We start from the raw sequence: 20,995 nt of genomic DNA, 5'->3' as shown, positions 1-20,995 counted from the left end.
CATGCGCTTTACCAAAACAAATACAACAGCCACATAACACATTTAAACGAGCCATTCAGATTTCGACTTTGGCAGCACTGGCATAACGGTGGGGGGGGGGGGTGCATGCCCCACCCTCTCCCAATCGCAGGTCTCTTTTTTCTTTTCTCCCACCACTTTTTACATAAAATGTGTTTGTTGCCCCAAAAACGACTCATAAATAGTGTAGGTGGCACACAATGTGAGTGCCTACACTCCACCCACACCACACACCCCACCCACCACCCACCCACCCCACACACACACACACACCCCACACCCCACATCCACTCCAATTACACAGGAGCGGATCCAGGAAATATTTGGGGGAAGTAAAGGAGAGAAAGATCAACTCATAAAAAGAGCAACCCAATGAAAACAATTTTTAAGGCGCAATAAAGAGACACTGGAATATATTTAGGGGGCGGGCGGGTCCCCCACTTGTATCCGCCTTTGCAATATAAAATCCTGCCTATGCCAATGTTTGGCACAACACCCGAAGCATGTTCCGGCGTGGGACGGGGGTTAGGGGGATCATTGGTATTCTCTAGACTGGTTCTTACATCTAATGTTAAAATGATGTGATAATAATAGAAGACGATGATAACCAGTCAAATTGTTTGCGAGCGCTCGGCCTCCTGAACACACCCGAGTTCTGATCTAGGAGGTTAAATGTTGTCTGTCTGTCTGTTGTTGTTATTGTTTAATATTGACGAGCATGTACGTGTGCAGGAATTTTAGCAGGAGGTGGTCTAGACTGCGATGATCGAAGTTCATAGGTGGGTTAAGTCATGCTCCCCCGGAAAATATATTGGACAGGGAGAGGTTTTGACCCCCGAACAATCCACCCACCTCCACCCCCACCTCCCGCTGCACACGCGTCTGGTGAATGTTTGGGTGTGATGGAATATTGTAATTGCCCGTTTTATACACTCATTAACAAAACTCTTCAACAGTTGAAGTAATGAATTATAAAATAAGTGAATCCATAATTTAATGGGGTGGGAAAAAAAAAATTATAACAAATTCATCTTAGTTCAGTAGTGATGTAGTTTTAGTTAGTAATAAAGAAGTGTTCGGTGCCGAGTATTCATGGGCAGGGTCAAAATGACTATTTACAGTCAAGGGACGTAACTCCGTAATTCCTGTACAACATGGTGTCCTCAACATTATCGTACTTTGTGAAAGTAGAACGTTTTAAATCGAACTTGTAATTAACAATAACCCAACGCTAATGTGTTTAAATTCTAAAAAAAAATCGTTAAACTCATGTTTCTAAGTCTAAAAAAGAAGATGATGAATTATTTAAGATCGACTTCTTTCAGTCGCATTATTTTTAAACGTTGGCTCTCGTTATGATGTTAACAAGATGTTGATGTGGATTTTTTATTGTTGTTTACGCAGTTGTTAAAGTGAATACCAAGATAACTTTTGTAAGCGCCAAAATTCCATTGGATTACTCTTGCTTGGTGAATAGCTCAGACTTTCGAAATTAGATAAGTTATTTAATCATATTTAATCCAACTGGTATTAGGACCAAATTGCCAGAAATCCTATTTGAGTGAACAGAAACATACAAATTTGTGTCTAGCATATTTCCGTAAAATCGGTTATGGAAACAAATGTGCGTAGATTAACGCAGATGTTCTATAACAGATCTACAAAGATGAACAAGTTTTAACTACCTCGATCCGCTTATTTTTTATTTTTTATTTATTTTATTTTTTTGATGTGTCCGTCGGCTTTAGTCTGCGATATGATACATAGTTTATGAAAACCTTATTAACAAATGAAGCCAGCATCAAAATGTTACTTCGAGACAACTGGTTTCTTTAAAGTGACATGCCCTATTTTTTAAGCACTATTTTTCACTATTAGAGACAGGTGGTTTTTTATCATTAAAATCAGATATTTATTATGTTTCTGGTTAATTTGGTGTTTTTAATTTTACCAAATGCATTTTTCATTTTTTTTTTTTTAAACGCACGTACTTCTAAGAAGTAACGATTATGAACACGAGATCTAGTCTATTTTTAAGGGTCTTGCCCCGTTTCAGCGTCACAGACTCTTGTTTCACTCTATTATAACAGGGTTTCCAGCCCTAGTAAGACATATGCTGCAGGTTCCTGTGTTTTAAAACACAATCTTACTAAAGTAATAACGTTTTAAATATACATAATTATACGATAAAAAATAAGTAAGGAAAATTAATATGGTATCCTATTATGTACAAGTCATTTGGAATGACGTTTGGCCGAATTATTTCAAATTTCATTTGGCAGCTGGAAGAAATAGTGAAAAACACTATTGATATACATGTATTTCAAAACATTACTACAGTGAACCCTTCTAAACCGAACACCCTCGGTACCAAGTACAATGTCCGGTTTAAGAGATGTCCGGTTTCGAGAGGTTAATTTCTGTACTGATTTTTAAAAAAGGTCTGGTTTTGGGGGGGGGGATTCCGTTATACAGAGGGTCAGGTTTATAGAGGTTTCACTGTATGTCCAAAATTGTATTGGTTATAGATATATGTATATTCTAATCTGCACCCCACGCCCGAAAAAGGAAAAAAAAATAGTAAGTAAATAAATTGTATTTCAATTGGCTACTAAGCCTAACTCAGGATAATCCCTTCAATAGAGGTGGACGTATAAGCAGGTTTCTGATGAATGTATACGATGTTTATCTTTTTATTGACATTTTTTTCCTTAATAAACTGAATGTTATAGTTAGTCATTTTCCTAAGTCATTAACGTTTCGTTGTTGTTTGTAAATATGAGTTCTCAGCTTTTGTATATTTATATATTACTCGCTAATGAATATAATAAATATGTCGTACGTTATACTCATTTATTGTTGTGTATTTTATAGTACAGTGAAACCCCTCTAAACCGGACACCCTCGGGACCAAGTACAATGTCCGATTTTAAGAGGTATTCGGTTTAGAGAGGTTAAGTTCTGTACTAAATGTTTTTAAAGGATCATGAAAAATGTCTGGTTTGGGGGAAATTCCGTTAACCAGAGCGTCCGGTTTTTAGAGGTTTCACTGTATACTGAACATCAAGAAAAAGCGATTTTTGTTTTTTTCGTGATATAATTAATTCGATAAACAGACTGTCAAAAAAGTCCGAAAAAGTTCAAACGACATTAATAATTTTAATAGATTCAAGAAGTAATTGAATTCAAATTGAATAATTTTAATTAAAATTACAGAAAACTAAATTAATATCCACGTTGTTTTTGTTGTTCAAAATAATTATTGTTTTAAATGTATCCACATTAGGAGGTAGAAGTGACAAAAATACGGACAAGTGCAAGTCACCAGTTATAAAACTTATATAATTGGGGCCTAATTCACAAAGGTCTCTTAAGGCTCTGCTAGACAACAAAGCATCCTTTTTGCAAGTCTTTTAGCACTGCACTGCGAGATCGCAAAGTTGCGAGAGTTTAGTGAAATAGGTTCCAGACCTGTAGGAATGATCATTGAGATGAGAAGGGACACACGCTATACTGTGGAATAACAATTACTTTTGTCGTTGTTTATATATGGGCTACATCGGGTCCCCGTGCACCTCACCCCCACCACCCCACCACCCCCACCACCCCCACTTTACTACATTATGTTTTAGTAGCCCTGATATGTCCTGAACATGAAACTAGCTTGTGTAACAGTGAAACAAAATTGGGATCCATCACAAATTTGTCACTAGTGTTTGAGGGTACTCTAAAAAATTAAATTTTTTCGATGACAAAAATATTATAGAAATTGGGATATTTTATGGGAAGCCGCAAGAAAAAAGTGGGGTGTGGTCACTTAATGGTGACTTAGTCGTAGATTTTAGTGGATATCCTACATTAAATCATTTTAGCCGGATAGATCCTAGCTTGTAAATGCACGTACATGCCACAGACCAGTAGTATTTTGGTCAACAAAAGCTTGAGGGGTTCGATTATGGCCTGACGTCAACGAAAAAAATATGCCTACAGACCCACGCATACACGGTGCACGAAGTTAGCTCATGGATTTATAGTAAAGTTGTTAAAGTTTATTTTCAACACGCCACTACTAGGGTATATTGACCTATTATGGCTATTAGACGTCAACGAAAATTTGCTAATGTTTTCTACAACCCACATACCACGTCTTAGAGAGGAAACCCGCTACATGTAGCTATTGGACTATAGTAAATGTTGTTAAAGTTTATTTTGTTTAAACGCCACTACTAGAGCATATTGACCTATTAATCATACACTATTGGATGTCAAACATATGGTAATTTTTATATATAGTTTTAGAGAGGAAACCCGCTAAATTTTTTCTATTAGTAGCATAGTAAAAGTTGTTAAAGTTTATTTTGTTTAACGCCACTACTAGAGCATATTGACCTATTAATCATAGACTATTGGATGTCAAACATTTGGTAATATAGTTTTAGATAGGAAACCCGCTACATTTTTCTATTGGTAGCATTGTAAAAGTTGTTAAAGTTTATTTGTTCAACGCCACCACTAGAGCACATTGATCTATTCATCATAGACTATTGGATGTCAAACATTTGGCAATTTTTACATATAGTCTTGGAGAGGAAACCCGCTACATTTTTCTTTTAGTAGTAAGGGATCTTCTATATGCACCATCCCACAGAAAGGATAGGACATACCACGACCTTTGATATACCAGTCGTGCACAGGTTGGAACGAGACGTTTTACATAAGTGCGTAAAACACATTTTTTTTCAACATCTATCAATATTGTATGTTGTTGTTTTTTGTTAAATATTTTAAAATGTCCAAATCTCGATAAATAAATAAATAAACAAATAAATAAAATTAAATAATAATAAAAATAACTTGCAAATAAATTGCAAAAAATACATTCTTACATACCATCCGTTAAAAAGTGTGAAATATTAGTTAGCTCTTAATCAGGTAAAAAATATATACCAGTCGTAGTGTTGTGCAATGAGAAATAGCCCAATGGGCTCACCTATGGGAATCGATCCTAGACCGATCGTGCATCAAGCAAGCGCTTTACCACTGGGCTACGTCTCGCCCCTGGCCTATAGTAGGAGAAAAGAGTGAAAGCTTTAAGCCCCATGCGAGAAGGTAAAGCCTCTTCCCCCCCCCCCCCCTTCTTGAACACCGTCCTCTCCTTTCTACAGACCTACTAATAGCACTATAAACATAGGCGTTTCAGCCAGAGCTCCATTACTAGTATATCAAAGGCCATGGTATGTGCCATCCTGTCTATGGGATGGTGCATATAAAATAGCCATGCTACTAATGGAAACATATATCGGGTTTTCCTTGAAATCTTAGACTATATGTCGAAATTACCAAATGTTTGACATCCAATAGCCAATGATTAATAAATCAATGTGCTCTACAGGTGTCATTAAACAAAACAAACTCTTTTTTTCATAACGCTTCTAAAGTACTGGGGATGATTAAAGGGACATTCCTGAGTTTGCTGCAATTTTAAAGATGTTATCAACTAACAGAGACTTTTTAACGACTGTAATTACATATCAAATATATTTTTCTGCATAAAATATTAGTGGCTGTATATTCAACGTGTTTCCGATCGTTCTAATATTTGTCTAGTTTAAATTTCATTTTATTTCCTGAAATATATTTTTTTCGTTCGTACGAAATTATTTGAAGACAAAACACAGTTTGGGCTTCTTACAAATATTAAGTCGACCAGAAACACACTGAATATACAGACACTGATATTCTAAACAAGAAAATATATTTAATATGTAAGTTTAATCGTAGAAATATTTTACTATTATCCTTTTCAATTATTTAGACCCAAAGTTTTTTGCAAATGTTACGTTTATTTCCTATTCGATATTTGTTTTCTTTGCATTTACATGAAAACAAACCCAAACCCCGACAGGTTTTATATACAAATCATCATATAAAATGCACGAAGTTGACTTAATTCCACTTTTAAAAATATCTGTGTGTTCGGAATGCACGTTATTTCTCCTATAAATAACTAAGGTCATTTGCATATCAAAAGATTGGGATCTGAGGCTACGTGAAGGCCATTATAGCTTGTTTCACTAAATCAAGGTTATTATTGTTTTGCAGCGTGTAACAGCATTGTCTAATCTTTCCGTTAAACATAGATGTAAACAAACAGAACATGTAACCCTTTCTTGTAGGTGCATTATATTTAATAAATTTAGCTAATGTATTATGTATTTTTATTTTATTATATCAATTCTATATTAGCATACCATACCTAACCTAACACAACTGAGGTGTAGCACAGTAATAAAACACAAATCACCTCACACACCGCAGGAATGTGCTTTCCAAATTTAAAAATAAATTTAATGCAGGGCCGGACCCAGAAGACCGGGGGGGGGGGGGGTAAAATGTCAAAGGCCACCAACATCAAATAATAATAAAAATGTTATTTAATTTGCCTCTAAATTGGGAACTCATACGTATATATATATATATATATATATATATATATATATATATATATATATATATTATTTATGGTGGTGCTAGGGGCTGGGGTTTGGGGGGTGGGGTGTTACATTTGTAATGCGAAAAAAAAAACCAAAGGGCTATTGTTCGGACTCGTATGGGTTCAACCACTTTTTCATCCCGCATACACAGCCCTGAATGTCCAAAATACGATAGCATTGCTTGGTCAATAACATCATTATTTCAATCTATGACTGCACGTGCTATTGTAGCAATGTGTAAACCACGTAAAATACAAGTTAGGTAGGGTATATAAATTCATTGAAAATGTATTAGTCGACATTCTTGTTATTGTTATTTCAGGAAAAATATGGGTAAATCGAAAAACACTTCAGTTGATGTAAAATTGTGTATTAAGAACTTTTTCGATTATTTTGAAGATGAATATCAGCGCGGTAGACCTAGGTATGCTTCTTATCGAATTGTCGATCGAGTTGCCGCTGCACTTGAAGTTTCGGTTTCAACAGTAAAAAGAACTGTGAAAAATCTAAGCTCTACGAATCCGAGCACAGAAATCACTGTTAAAAAACACGACCGAAAACTCATCGATTTATTTGATAAAGATGTTATTAGATGACGAGTATACAGATTTTATAGAGAGGGCGAATTACCTACATTACATAAGATTAACGTGGCTTTAAGGGAGGAATGTGGAATCAACATATCCATATCAACTTTACGAGGAACACTCCATGACCTCGATTTTAAATACCAACATATGTCTACAACCGGAAAAGTGATTTTTGAGGACGCCAATATATCAGACAGGAGACTGTCCTATCTCCATGAAATATCCAGTTTACGAGAACAGGGGTATTTAATAGTGTATCAAGATGAGACCTGGGTGAATGTCAACCACACAACATCCCACCACTGGACAGATATCCACCCGGGCACAAGTACCGCCAATCACCTGCCGAACTCAGACGCTGCTGATCGAGTTCCTAAACTCTGTTCGGTGACTGGGAAGGGAAAAAGACTTATTATTTGTCATGCTGGCTGTGATAAATATGGATTGATAGATGGCTGTGAATTGATCTTTGAGGCTAAAAAAAACAGACGGAGACTATCATGGTGAGATGAATCATGACAATTTCATCAAATGGTTTGAAGAACAACTTATGCCTTCTCTACCAGAACCTTCTGTTATCGTCATGGATAACGCAAGCTACCACAACAAATTAACTGAGATTACACGATGTCCTGCACTAAACGCTAAAAAGGAAGAAATTCAGTCGTGGCTACGAAACAAAAATATACCTTTTGAGAGTAACATGACAAAGCCAGTTCTTTATGAACTTGTGAAAAGTAACAAATGTGCAAAGCAATTTGTTACTGATGATATTGCTGAACGCCATGGGCACTTGTGTCTAAGACTGCCGCCAAGACATTCTGAACTCAATCCGATAGAACTGATCTGGAGTCAAGTCAAAGGGCACATAGCTCGTCATAATGATGGTAAAATGACCACGGTGCGGAGAGAACTTGCACATGCATTGAACTCTGTCACACCTACACACTTCTCTGGACGCAGTTAAACATGTAATAAAGATCGAAGAAGATTTTAGAAAAACAAAATAGTTTTATAAGAAATAAAATACCCCCTGTGATAGTCCCCCTTAACGAAGATAGTGATGAAGAAATGAGTTCGTTGACTGATTAAGTTATTTCTCCATACCCATCAGGAGTATTACTTTAATGTATGCATGAACTATTTAACACCAAAAACAATTTATTTCCATATCATTCACTATCAAACAACCTAACAACCTATAAATTAATCGACTAGAAATGCATATAGACTACACATACATACGAGAGAAATGTTTATTTAACGACACACTCAACGCATTTGATATACGTTTATGTGGCGTCAGACAAAACGGTTAAGGACCATTATGACAGTGAGAAAGAAACTCGCTACCGCCACATGGCCCACTGTTTCCGATAAGCAATTTTGATAAGCAATAAGGGACGTTTTTTTATATGCACCATCCCATAGACAGGATAGCACATACCACAGCCTTTATACATCAGTTGTGGTGCACAGGCTGGAACTAGACACAACCCAATGGGACCACCATGTGGGATCGATCAGTCGACCTACCATGAGCGAACGCTTTACCTCTGAGCTACGTCCCGCTCCATATATAAAAGAAGCCTTAAGTGGGGTTGGGGTTGTGCAGAGGGTCACACCTCCACCAATCGCATGCATACCATATTCTTCTCTCTCTCTCCCTATAACCATATAACCATAGATTAAAATATGTTGAGTGCGTCGTTACATAAATCACGTCTCTCTCTCTCTCTCTCTCTCTCTCTCTCTCTCTCTCTCTCTCTCTCTCTCTCTCTCTCTCTCTGTTTGTCTGTCTCTCCCTTCAGCGCGCGCGCTTGTGTATTCCACAATATAATTATAATATTTGATACATATATTTTTTTCAAACTGAGGTTTTGTCACTTGAACTCCCCACCTGAATCCGCGCCTGCTTCATGTTTACAGATATTTTCTTAAATATAGGTCATACTACGATTTGTGCGGATAGGACGATAGAACCGAACATTAGTTTGAAACGCACAATGATACTTTTGATATGCAAATGACCTCAGTTATTTATAGGAGAAATAACGTGCATTCCGAACACACAGATATTTTTAAAAAGTGGAATTAAGTCAACTTCGTGCATTTTATATGATGATTTGTATATAAAACCTGTCGGGGTTTGGGTTTGTTTTCATGTAAATGCAAAGAAAACAAATATCGAATAGGAAATAAACGTAACATTTGCAAAAAACTTTGGGTCTAAATAATTGAACAGGATAATAGTCGGAAACATCTTACAATGCAACAAACTCAGGAATGTCCCTTTAAACCTCAAAAGTAATATTTTTACCAATCTCTAAACAATTGTAGCAATATTTATCAGCAGCAGACGTATAATAGAAACGCAATACAATTGAAGAAACTGCTTTTTAAAGCTCGTTCCTGTAATCAGAATATAATGGGCAGCCACCATGAAATATGTTCTGTAAATTGAAAAAAAGAGAAGATAAGAACACGAAAACGACCTTATCCTTTAAAATATTTACTTTTTATTTTACCAAACCGCACACAAGTATTTGTATTGGCATGCGCTTATGCAATCTCTCCCGAGAAACGTTCCTGGAAAGCGTGTTCCCGGTGATATCTTAACACTTGGTTCTACATAGCCGAGCGTACAAACATTAACTGGCTTGTGTAGCAATTAAAACGGGATAACAATCTTCAACTTTCTACCTTAGAAGAAGAGAAAAACTTCTGTGACGTCATTCTACTAAAAATATAACAAGTTCGCCATCTACATTTTGAAATAATGCCACTTTTTTTTCTTTTTTTACTTCGAGTGGTCCTGAAAGAGAAGTAACTCTTATTAAGCCTCTGTACTCAGGTAACACATTACATGATATGGCATTCAGTTCTAGTTGCATGTTAGGTCAGGTCATAACGTTTTACGTGAACATTCAGAGCAAACTGTTGTAACGCACGCCTGTCTTGGGCACAGGTGCCGGCCTTGTCCGGCTCCTCCGTCCAGGACAAGAAAAGGGTCGGGGTAGGTGGGAGAGTAGACCGCCCGCATGGCAGGTGCAAAGGAGCACCAGCAACCCGACCGGGGTCGACAGCGGGAGGGGGTTATCTAGATGCAGGAATTAACACTGTTTTTAAACCATAATTACGTGGGATGGTCCTCCTTTTAAATATTGAATAACCTAACAATCGATGAGGATCGATCCTAGACCGACAGCGCATCAACCGAGTGATTCACCACTGGACTAAAAGTTTGTTTGTTTTGTTAAACGACACCACTAGGGCACATTGATTTATTAATCATTGGCTATTGGATGTCAAATATTTAGTAATTTTGACATACAGTCTTAGAGAGGAAACCCGCTACATTTTTTTCCATTAGTAGCAACTGAGCTGAAGGAAGGAAGGAAATGTTTTATTTAACGACGCACTCAACACATTTTATTTACGGTTATATGGCGTCAGAAATATGGTTAAGGACTACATACATATTGAGAGAGAAAACCCGCTGTCGCCACTTCATGGGCTACTCTTTTCGATTAGCAGCAAGGAATTTTTTTTATGCACCATCCCACAGACAGGAAAGTATACGGTATACTACGGCCTTTGTTACACCAGTTGTGGAGCACTGGCTGGAATGAGAAATAGCCCAATGGGTCCACCGACGGGGATCGATCCTGGACCGATCGCGCATCAAGTGAACGTTTTATCACTGGGCTACATCCCGCCCCCAACTGAGCTGAAGCCTGCCCTTTATAAACATATAAAAACAAACCAAAATAAAATTGTTTTGTTTAACGACACCACTAGAGCACATTTATTTATTAACCATCAGCTATTTGGTGTGAAACATTTGGTAATTTTGACATATAGTCTTAGAGAGGAAACCCGCTACATTTTTCCATTATTAGCAATGGATCTTTTTATATGCACCATCCCACATACAGGTTAGCACATACCACGGCCTTTGAATATACCAGTTGTGGTCTACTGGCTGGAATGAGAAAATAGCCCAGTGGGCCCACCGACGAGGATCGACCCTAGACCGACATCACATCAACCGAGCCCTTTACCACTGGACTAAAATGTTGTTTGTTTTGTTAAACGACGCCATTAGAGCACATTGATTTATTAACAATCGGCTATTGGATGTCAAACATTTTGACATATAGTCTTAGAGAGGAAACCCGCTATATGTTTCCATCAGTAGCAATTGAGCTGAAGCCTGCCACTAATAAATATATATATAAAGTTTATTTTTTGTTAACGACACAACTAGAGCTCACTGATTTATTTATCATCGGCTATTGGATGTGAAACATTTGGTAATTTTGACACATAGTCTTAGACAGGAAACCCGCTACATGTTTTCATTAGTATCAAGGGATCTTTTATATGCACTATCCCACAGACAAGATAGCACATACCACGGCCTTTAATATATCAGTCGTGATGCACTGACTGGAACGAGAAAATATCCCAATGGGCCCACCGACGAGGATCGATCTTAGACCGACAGCGTATCGAGCAAACGCTTTACCACTACGTCCCGATCCTAGATGGACAGATGTATGAATTTTATTTTATTTTATTTTTTAATATTTCATTAAACGTAGCTACATAAACTATTATACTATATGATCCTGCTGCTTATTAAAATACACCCTGCCGCTCACTAAATATAAAGCTTTAAACCGCCTCAGTGGCGTCGTGGTTAAGCCATCGAACATAAGGCTGGTAGGTACAGGGTTCACAGCCTGGTACCGGCTCCCACCCAGAGCGAGTTTAACGACTCAGTGGGTAGATGTAAGGCCACTACACCCTCTTGTCTCTCACTAACCACTAACAACTAACGACTAACCCACTGTCCTGGACAGACAACCCAGATACCTGAGGTGTGTGCCCAGAACAGCGTGCTTGAACCTTAACTGGATTTTAGCACGAAAATAAGTTGAAAATAAAGCTTTAATGCCGATCTCTCTACACTCTCAGTTGTGTGCCAAATATTAATATGTTTGACAGATGTCACTGGCACCAACAACAGCCAGGAGCACGTGGCGACAATAAGAAGCCAGGATCTGAGAAGGTCAAAGAGGATTACGTTGATTTCAATTGACTCTTAGCGCAGAGGCGTGACCTGCAATACGCTCGAACTCGGTCGGAACGTATTAGCGCCAAATAAATTACACGTTTTCTGTTTCCGAGTGGAACATTTCGCTAAAATCTTATTTCAAACAAACAGCCATTCTGTGTATGTGGTTGTTGTTTTGTTTTTCTATGGCGAACATTTGAAGTGAAAGAATTCGTTAAATAGTGCGCGGGTACTGTTGGATTTTTTTGTTTTTTAATGGTAAATTTTTGAAGTGAAATATTACGTTGATTGTTGATTGGGTTTTTTATATTATTATTATTGTTTTAAATAATCAGGAATTTAAATGTAAAACATGATATTATGGATCTATTTTAAATATAGTGCCTCTCGTGATTAGCGTACAAAAGACCGCTAATTAGGTTTTTTAAAGTTTGTGTTATTTGTATAGTAAGTAGAAATTAGTTTTTCTTTTTCAATATCTGTCTTAAAAATAAGTTTGAAAAAGGATCCAACAATTTTTGTTTTGTTTTGTTTTGTTTTTGTTTCGTTTTGTTTTGTTTTGTTTTCCGTTTGTCTTACAAAAGCTTGGTGGAATATTCGAAAACAGGTTATTTAAAAAATGGTTAAACATTAAGTTAATAACTTTACAAACAGTTTTAAATAATCAGCATTTGAAACTTAATATCTTTACAAATTCCTTTAACGAATTAGCATTTGAAACTGGAGCATTTTATTTACATCGGATTCGAAACAGTTTCTTACGGTAGACGTTGGAAAATTCAACCGGCCTCGATGGCGTCGTGGTTAGGTCATCGGTCTACAGCTGGTAGATACTGGATTCGGATCCCAGTCGAGGCATGGGATTTTTAATCGAGATACCGACTCCAAACCCTGAGTGAGTGCTCCGCAAGGCTCAATGGGTAGGTGTAAACCACTTGCACCGACCAGTGATCCATAACTAGTTCAACAAAGGCCATGGTTTGTGCTATCCTGCCTGTGGGAAGCGCAAATAAAAGATCCCTTGCTGCTAATTGGAAAGTGTAGCCCATGTAGTGGCGACAGCGGGTTTCCTCTCAAACTCTGTGTCTGACGCCATATAACCGCAAATAAAATGTGTTGAGTGCGTCGTTAAATAACACATTTCTTTCTTTCTTTTTTTAAAAGTTCATTAACAACTACTTAAAATAGAGTGTTTTGTTGTGGCGATTATTTGAAGTACGGGCGATTCGTCAGCAACACATTTATTTGATATTGTGAATGTTTTACAGTAGAACATTTCGCTTAAAACATAGTTGAAACAGTCTCCTTTTTTTAACTTTTTATGACGAACGTTTAAAAAAGAAAAAAGAAATTAAAAAAATACATATTTGTTGGATCTTTTTCAAAAACTGATTTTTTAAGTCGATTTTTTTAAAGAGAAACAAAATCTAATCTAACCCAACCCAACCGGAACGTCTCTTTTTTATTTTGGAGAAAATTCAGATAATTTTTGTTTCCTTTTCTCTTCTATTTTATTTCAAATGATAAATGCATTTGACCTTTATTTACCGCACTCAAACGGAAAAGCTGTTTTAAACAATCATTAATCCTCATTTTCCTGTCTTGTGATTAGGTACAAAAGGACACGGTACCGTTTTCCTGACTACGGCGTTTTCGAGATGTAACCATCACTGATCGAGAAAACTTCTACGCAGTTACGTTCTGTGATTTTGGCACTACTCGGCGTACGGCGCATAAAAATCCTTTTAACACGTGAATCGGTGCTCGTTCGGAATTTCAGGAACACCTGTAGCGATGACACTGATGATTCCAAAGCGTGAAAATATCGTCAAAAGATTTTTATAACTTCAAGGTAACGATTGTTTTCTTCAACCTCTGGCATTAATGGAATATTGACGTACCTTTGATAATCTCAAAATAAGTGTTATTCCGTTATCGTGAAAGGGAATATAAAACATATATATATATTCTGAATGTCAAATTTCTTATTGAAAAGTTGATACAAGTGAGCGAAAGGATACCACTGGAATCAAATTCATTCGGTTTAACGCGATCGTGTGTAACAATGACTCCATCCGTGTATTTCATTTTTGTGGTTTTCGGTCTGGTTATGGCTAGAAAGTTGGAAGTGTTTAATGAGCAGACAAAAGTAGGTCCGGTGATTCGGCATAATTTCGAAAGCAGGAGCAGCAGGTATGATTTACCGACAGAGACAGAAAGCGTGAAAATTATGAAAATGTTCGGTGAACAATTGAACGAGCTAAAAAGCTTGATCTTCCAACAAGGAAAGGTGCTGGCGCAACTTACAAAAGGTCAACACAAAATGATTAAAGAGAGGGACAGAAACAGAAGGCGACACCGATATGTGAAAAAGTATCTGAGAAAAATCTATTTGGGCTGCAAGTGTGAAGCACGGTTGTTTGATCCGAGGAATTTTCATTTCGGCGACGCGGCGGGAAGGAAAACCGACGTCGTAGCGAACTACTCGAGAAATACAAGCGCCGCTGTAGGTGTCACGGACGCAGGCGTAAATCCGACCGAACAAACCCACGTGCTTCCTAGTACTCAGAGAAATGATGAGAAAACAAGGAACGACATTACACGTAGTGGCGTCGACCACGGTGCTGGAAAAGAACAACAAACAAAGAACGCCATTACACGTATTGGCGTCGACCACGGTGCTGGAAAAGAACAACAAACAAAGAACGCCATTACACGTATTGGCGTCGACGACGGTGCTGGAAAAGAACAACAAACAAAGAACGCCATTACGCATCATGGCGTTGGTCACGGCAATGATGGCGATGTCGATGGTCAAACAACGCCCACGTTGACGATACTAAACAGACCATACGTCCACGTTGACCGCTTTGTCGCCGAAGCTGCTGGACGTAAAGGTGCTAGTTACAATATACCTGTTGTTAGGAAACCGACGAAGTACGGAAAAAGCCGAGAACACCACAAGCAACCAGAAAATGGAATTCTACGAGATGAAAGCAAAGCGGATGATGTTTCCGAGATGACCACGGTCGGATTAGATTATCTGACGACAGAAATGGTCGCACTGCCCACAGGTCCCGGAAGAAAATGGCCAGAAATAGCGCGCTATGTCATGGGACCATACAAAGGTAACGAAAATTCATATTTGTTTAATCACTGACCTGCCAAGCGTAAGTGTGCCCTTAACCCTGAAAACAAATTGGTAAAGAAATCAGAAAAGGTGATAAAAAACATTCAAACGTCTTCTAAAATTTCTCCTTTGGTAATCTAAATTCGAAATGGCGTCCAAAATGACAACTACTATCTTATTTTCGCGAGAATCTGACGTCATATAGGTTATGAGCAACATACAAAACAGAAGAACGCATTCCTTGCCTCAGGGGACGGGATGTAGCTCAGTGGTACAGCGCTCATCATATGCGCGATCGATCTAGGATCGATTTCCGTCTGTGGGATGGTGCATATAAAAGATCCCTTGCTGCAAATTGAAAAGAGTAGCCCATGAAGTGACGACAGCGGGTTTCCTCACTCTCTCTCTCTCTATCTGTGTAGTCCTTAACCATATGTCTGACGCCATATATCCGTAAATAAAATGTGTTGAGTGCGTCGTTAAATAAAACATTTCATTCCTATTCTTTGATTGTTTTCCCCCCGTTTCAGTCAGTGGGCCCCACAACTGGTATATCAAATAGCCCGTAGTGTTTGCTATCATGAACATGGGAAGTGCATACAAAAGGGAAAATGAAATCGTTTTCCACCTTACGGTTGGACTATACCAATTCAAATCCCATAGGCGACCATGTTAACGTTTGTGTTTAAAAACACTATATGCAATATATCAACCAAACTATGACCCATAAATATCAGTACTACAACCCCTACCTCAAAGTATTAACTGCAGAAAATGGTACCTTTCATGGCTCATTTTCGGTATAACCAGATGTTTTTACAACACCCCTAGTTTCGCACAAAATTTTAGTACTTTTTTTTACATGTACCCCACACATGTTCCAAGCACAAGGCTACTTGACATGGTGGTACTACATCAAATAAAATTGCATACATTTTTAGCCCAGATGAAACTAATTTTTTTTACAACCAACATTTATAACCAATCACAGGACTTGTGGTGTTAACTTCTCTATCAAAAGTTCGGTGCACCTCGAACTTCGACCCAGCCGGAAATTAATTGGTATAGTGCTACCTTAAGACTGTGTGTCAGAATCCAATAGCCGATGATTAATAAATCAATGTACTCTAGTGGTGTCATTAAAGAAAATAAACTTTAACTTTAAACACACTTTCCTTTATTTATTTTGTTTAATTTTTTTGATTATTTTTGTTTAATTATTATTATTTATTATTATTATTTTAAATTTGTTGGTTTGGTTTTTTGATTGTTTGGTTTTTGGGGTGGTTTTTTTTTTTTTTTCCTTCAGTGTACTGGATATTCTTAGTTCGATTGACAATTCGCCAAAATTATAAATACCGAAAAACATAATATAATACATACATTATATGCATGTAAATTGTATAAACACGTGTATAATATTGCGAATACCTGCACTATTACACATTATTATTGTGTAGACATGTTATTTATTACGGTATATCTGACAGTAAGCCATACCAGTGGATGCTTACGGTAACTCCATCTGGAGGTATTTATTGTGACGTGTGTTTTGACCTTGATTCCTTTTATTTAAATGTGTGAACTTCTAGTCATTTCCTGCGCGAGTTTTTTTTCTTTTATATTCTTTTTTCTTTCTCTTTTTTTTTTTTTTTTTTTTTTTTTTTTTGATTTATTATTATTATTATATTTTTTTTGTAAACATAAAAGTGCAGGTTTAGATAAAATAGTAAAATATTTTTGTAAAAAGGAAATGGTGAATTAAAAACTATATAAATAGTACGTGTCTCTCATATGGCATTTGTAACAAGTGAGGGGCGGGACGTAGCCCATTGGTAAAGCGCTCGCTTGATGCGCGGTCGGTCTGGGATCGATCCCCTTCGGTGGTCCATTAGGCTATTTCTCGTTCCAGCCAGTGCACCATGATTGGTATATCAAAGGCCGTGGTATGTGCTATCCTGTCTGTGGGATGATGTATATAAAAGATCCCTTGCTACTAATGGAGAAATGTAGTGGGTTTCCTCTCTAAGACTATATGTCAAAATTATCAAATGTTTGACATCCAATAGCCGATGATTAACAAATCAATGTGCTCTAGTGGTGTCGTTGAACAAAACAAACTTCTTCCGACCATCGATCGATAAGCGTTGTATTAGTATTATGTTGAGATCCTTCATGGTATCCTTTCATCGATAATGTACTCGCTAATGCTACTAGATCCTGGAGATTTTGCATGTACAAAAAAGAGCTCAATATTGTATTTTTTTCGTTCTCAGCAAGTGTCAATATATCGCCAGACAAATATATCGATGGAATATTGGAGAACTGTAGCTTCAAATTCCGAAATTCGCTTCTACAGTTGTTTATGTAGGGGTGCGACATAAAAAGAGCACATACAGTATTCCAAACTACACTAACATGCATTGTCTAAAGACAATTTTCTGGAGAACCAACCAACTAAGAAATTACATTTACACTAAAAAGAAACAAAGATATATAAGTGTGGGGGACAGGTGCGCCCCACCCCCACCCCCCACCCCAGCACCCTCCATATGGACCTGCGCCTGAGTCCATTGAGCCTATATCTCGCTCCATACCAATTTCATAAAGGAAAATAATATTTGTTTAATGACACCTCTGTATATTTTAAGTGTTTAATCAGGTGCGGATCCAGGCGGGTCGAGCGGGTCCTCACACACACACACACACACACACACACACACTCCCCACTTCCACCTCTCTGCTCACGACGAAATAAAATGTTACTTATTTTAAAGTGCATTCACTGCTAATATGTTTTTTATATACAACTTCCATTTAAGTAGGTACCTGTATAACCAACTGCAAAATTTCTTAGATTCGCGCTGGACCCAATTTCACAAACTATTGTAAGCCTAGTTTTGTACGTAAGCGTAAATCTACGACAAAACCACATTTCTTACTGCTGTTGTAGTACAACAAATATAGTTAGATATACATATAAATCATTTCTTTTGGTCCGTAAAATGATACATTTTTCGTAATGATGTAATTTTCTTCGTGAAATAGATGTCAAACACTTGTAAATGTATACTCGATATTCCTGCTAGCTGCAGACGTAAACTTACGATGTTTTGTTAAATTGACACCTGGTCGCCAAGGTCATACAATGGGGGGGAAAAAACACACGATCAAAATCGATTACTCTGTGACGTATAATTATTATGAGAACACCATGTGTTATTTATGATTATACATACTTGTTAACACATGTACGTGTGTTAACAATTTCAAGACATACGACCTGCCCCCCCCCCCCCCGTTCCACGAAGCGATCTTAGCCCTAAGAATACCTTAGGCGCATAGCTACCCAATGTACTTAAGTTGATCTTAGGGCTAAGATCGCTTCGTGGAATGGGACCCAGGTCACCAATGCCATGCGTCCAATAAAAAACCAGCGCGATGGAAATCGATTACACTGTGACGTATAGTTAACCTGACAATCATGTGTCTGTGACGCGTAAGTCAGCTACAGATGCAACGGCTGTAAAGAACGTTTAGTCGAAAAAGATGTTAAAATTTGCTTAAAACCTTGTTTTTTAGGATATGTAAAAAAAATAGAATAATACATTCGTGTCCGTTAGATACCATTTATCTCAAAACTCGTTGTTTAAAAACGTATCAAACTCGCTTTCGCTCATTAGATGTATTTTAAATAACTCGTTGTGAGATAAATGGTATCTAACAACCACTCATGTAGTATGTTCTATTTAATATAAGTTAATGTGAAATTGATTTCTGTGACGCGGAAGTTAACTACGAGCGCAAGAGTTGTAACTACGTTTCAGTCGAAAAAGACATTTAAATTTGCTTAAAACATGGCTTTTTGAGGATATGTAAGAAATAGAATACTTTATCATATAACATTTAGTGAAATATCTGAAAATATCAGTGAAATAAAAGTGTTATCAGTCACTCAGTGACGATAACACATTTTAGAGTGAAATTTTCACTATTTCACTCTAAAATGTGTTATGGTCACTGTAGAAAGTGTTATCTTCACTGTAAGAAAGCCGGAACTACTTTGCTGCTGGTATTTTTAAAATAAAGGTAAATTGCCAAAAGTTATATAATAAATAGAAATTTTCATGTTTTTTGTCGAATATGATTTATACCTCATTACGTGAAGTTTGCAATCATATCACACTCGTCGTACAAGCGCGACTCGTGAAATATGATTGCAAACTTCACTCGATGAGATATAAATCATATTTGACAAAAGACATGAAATATTCTCTATATATTCGAGTCCGTTAGATACCAATTATCTTACAACTCGTTGTTTAAAAACGTATCCACCTCGTTTTCGTTTGTGAAATACGTTTTAAAAGAAGGAAGGAATGTTTTATTTAACGACGCACTCAACACATTTTATTTACGGTTATATGGCGGCAGACATATGGTTAAGGACCACACAGAGTTTGAGAGGAAACCCGCTGTCGCCACTACATGGGCTACTCTTCCGATTAGCAGCAAGGGATCTTTTATTTGCGCTTCCCACAGGCAGGATAACACAAACCATGGCCTTTGTTGAACCAGTTATGGATCACTGGTCGGTGCAAGTGGTTTACACCTACCCACTGAGCCTTGCGGAGCACTCACTCAGGGTTTGGAGTCGGTATCTGGATTAAAAATCCCATGCCTCGACTGGGATCCGAACCCAGTACCTACCAGCCTGTAGACCGATGGCCTACCACGACGCCACCGAGGCCGGTCGTTTTAAAATAAGTCGTAAGATAAATGGTATTTAACGGTTACTCATGTAGTATTATGAATTTCTCTATGTATTTATTAAATGACACTCAGGAAGTTTAAAAGTCATTAAATTTCGTTTATGAAAAATATATTTTGGAGGCAAGTTTTTGGGGAGTTTTTTTAGGGGTGGGTGTTTGGGGTTTTTTCGTGTTTTTTAAAATCTTATAGAACCTAACATCGTAGTGTTAAAGTCGCATACCCTAGTTTTAACCCGTAAAAAGTGGACACTAAGTTTAGTTAATCTACAAACCCGTAACACACTTGGATAAAGTTACAACTGAGTAAAACAAGATTCTGTGACGTTGAAACGGGAAAATACCCACAAAAGTAGACTAAAACTCGTCTCCATAACCGTTATTTTTCAAACGCACGTGCGTTTATTAAAAGTATGAAAAATCTTATTTTATGGTATTAAAACACGAGGGTGACCAGAAACACTTCGGATGTACACTTAGTGATAATCTAAACAATAAAATATAAGTAATGTTTGATTCCAGTGATCATAAACATCTTTAATGGTGAAAAATACGCCTTAGTGTTTAAAAACTAGGGTCTGTCCCTTTAACACAACAAATTAACATTATGTTAATATATTCCGACGTGTATTTATAAACTGGAGAAACCAGACAGCAGCTGTCGGTCATTTCCTGTGTCATTGCCCCAATTAAACATCAGTCAAGGTCGAACTTAATCCCTTTTTTTTTTTTTTTTTTTTTTTTTTTTTTTTCGAAATTCGCTGACGTTGTTGTGTTTCGGTGTAACATGGTACACATCGATGTTGTTGCAGCTTGCACTGACGATTACCTGCCAGAACCGCATGACTGACAGCAAACACTGCGCTACCTCGATTGCCTGGCTATAGAACGCGACACTATGATCGGTCCAT

The 20,995-nt window shown here is 37.4% G+C and overlaps 1 protein-coding gene across 1 annotated transcript in view; it reads left to right on the top strand.

Annotated features, from left to right (window-relative positions):
• Positions 1–13,690: 13,690 nt before the first annotated feature.
• LOC121382361 overlaps positions 13,691–20,995 on the top strand; it is a 15,796-nt gene continuing 8,491 nt past the window's right edge. The window contains exon 1 of the mRNA XM_041511949.1: positions 13,691–15,313. Within this exon, the coding sequence (XP_041367883.1) occupies positions 14,251–15,313 (1,063 nt within the window). The 5' untranslated portion in view covers positions 13,691–14,250. The remainder of the gene's footprint in view (positions 15,314–20,995) is intronic.

The sequence above is a fragment of the Gigantopelta aegis genome, chromosome 9, assembly GCF_016097555.1.
Source record: "Gigantopelta aegis isolate Gae_Host chromosome 9, Gae_host_genome, whole genome shotgun sequence".
In the NCBI taxonomy this organism is placed as follows: domain Eukaryota; kingdom Metazoa; phylum Mollusca; class Gastropoda; order Neomphalida; family Peltospiridae; genus Gigantopelta; species Gigantopelta aegis.
This window is presented reverse-complemented; position numbering and strand designations above follow the sequence as displayed.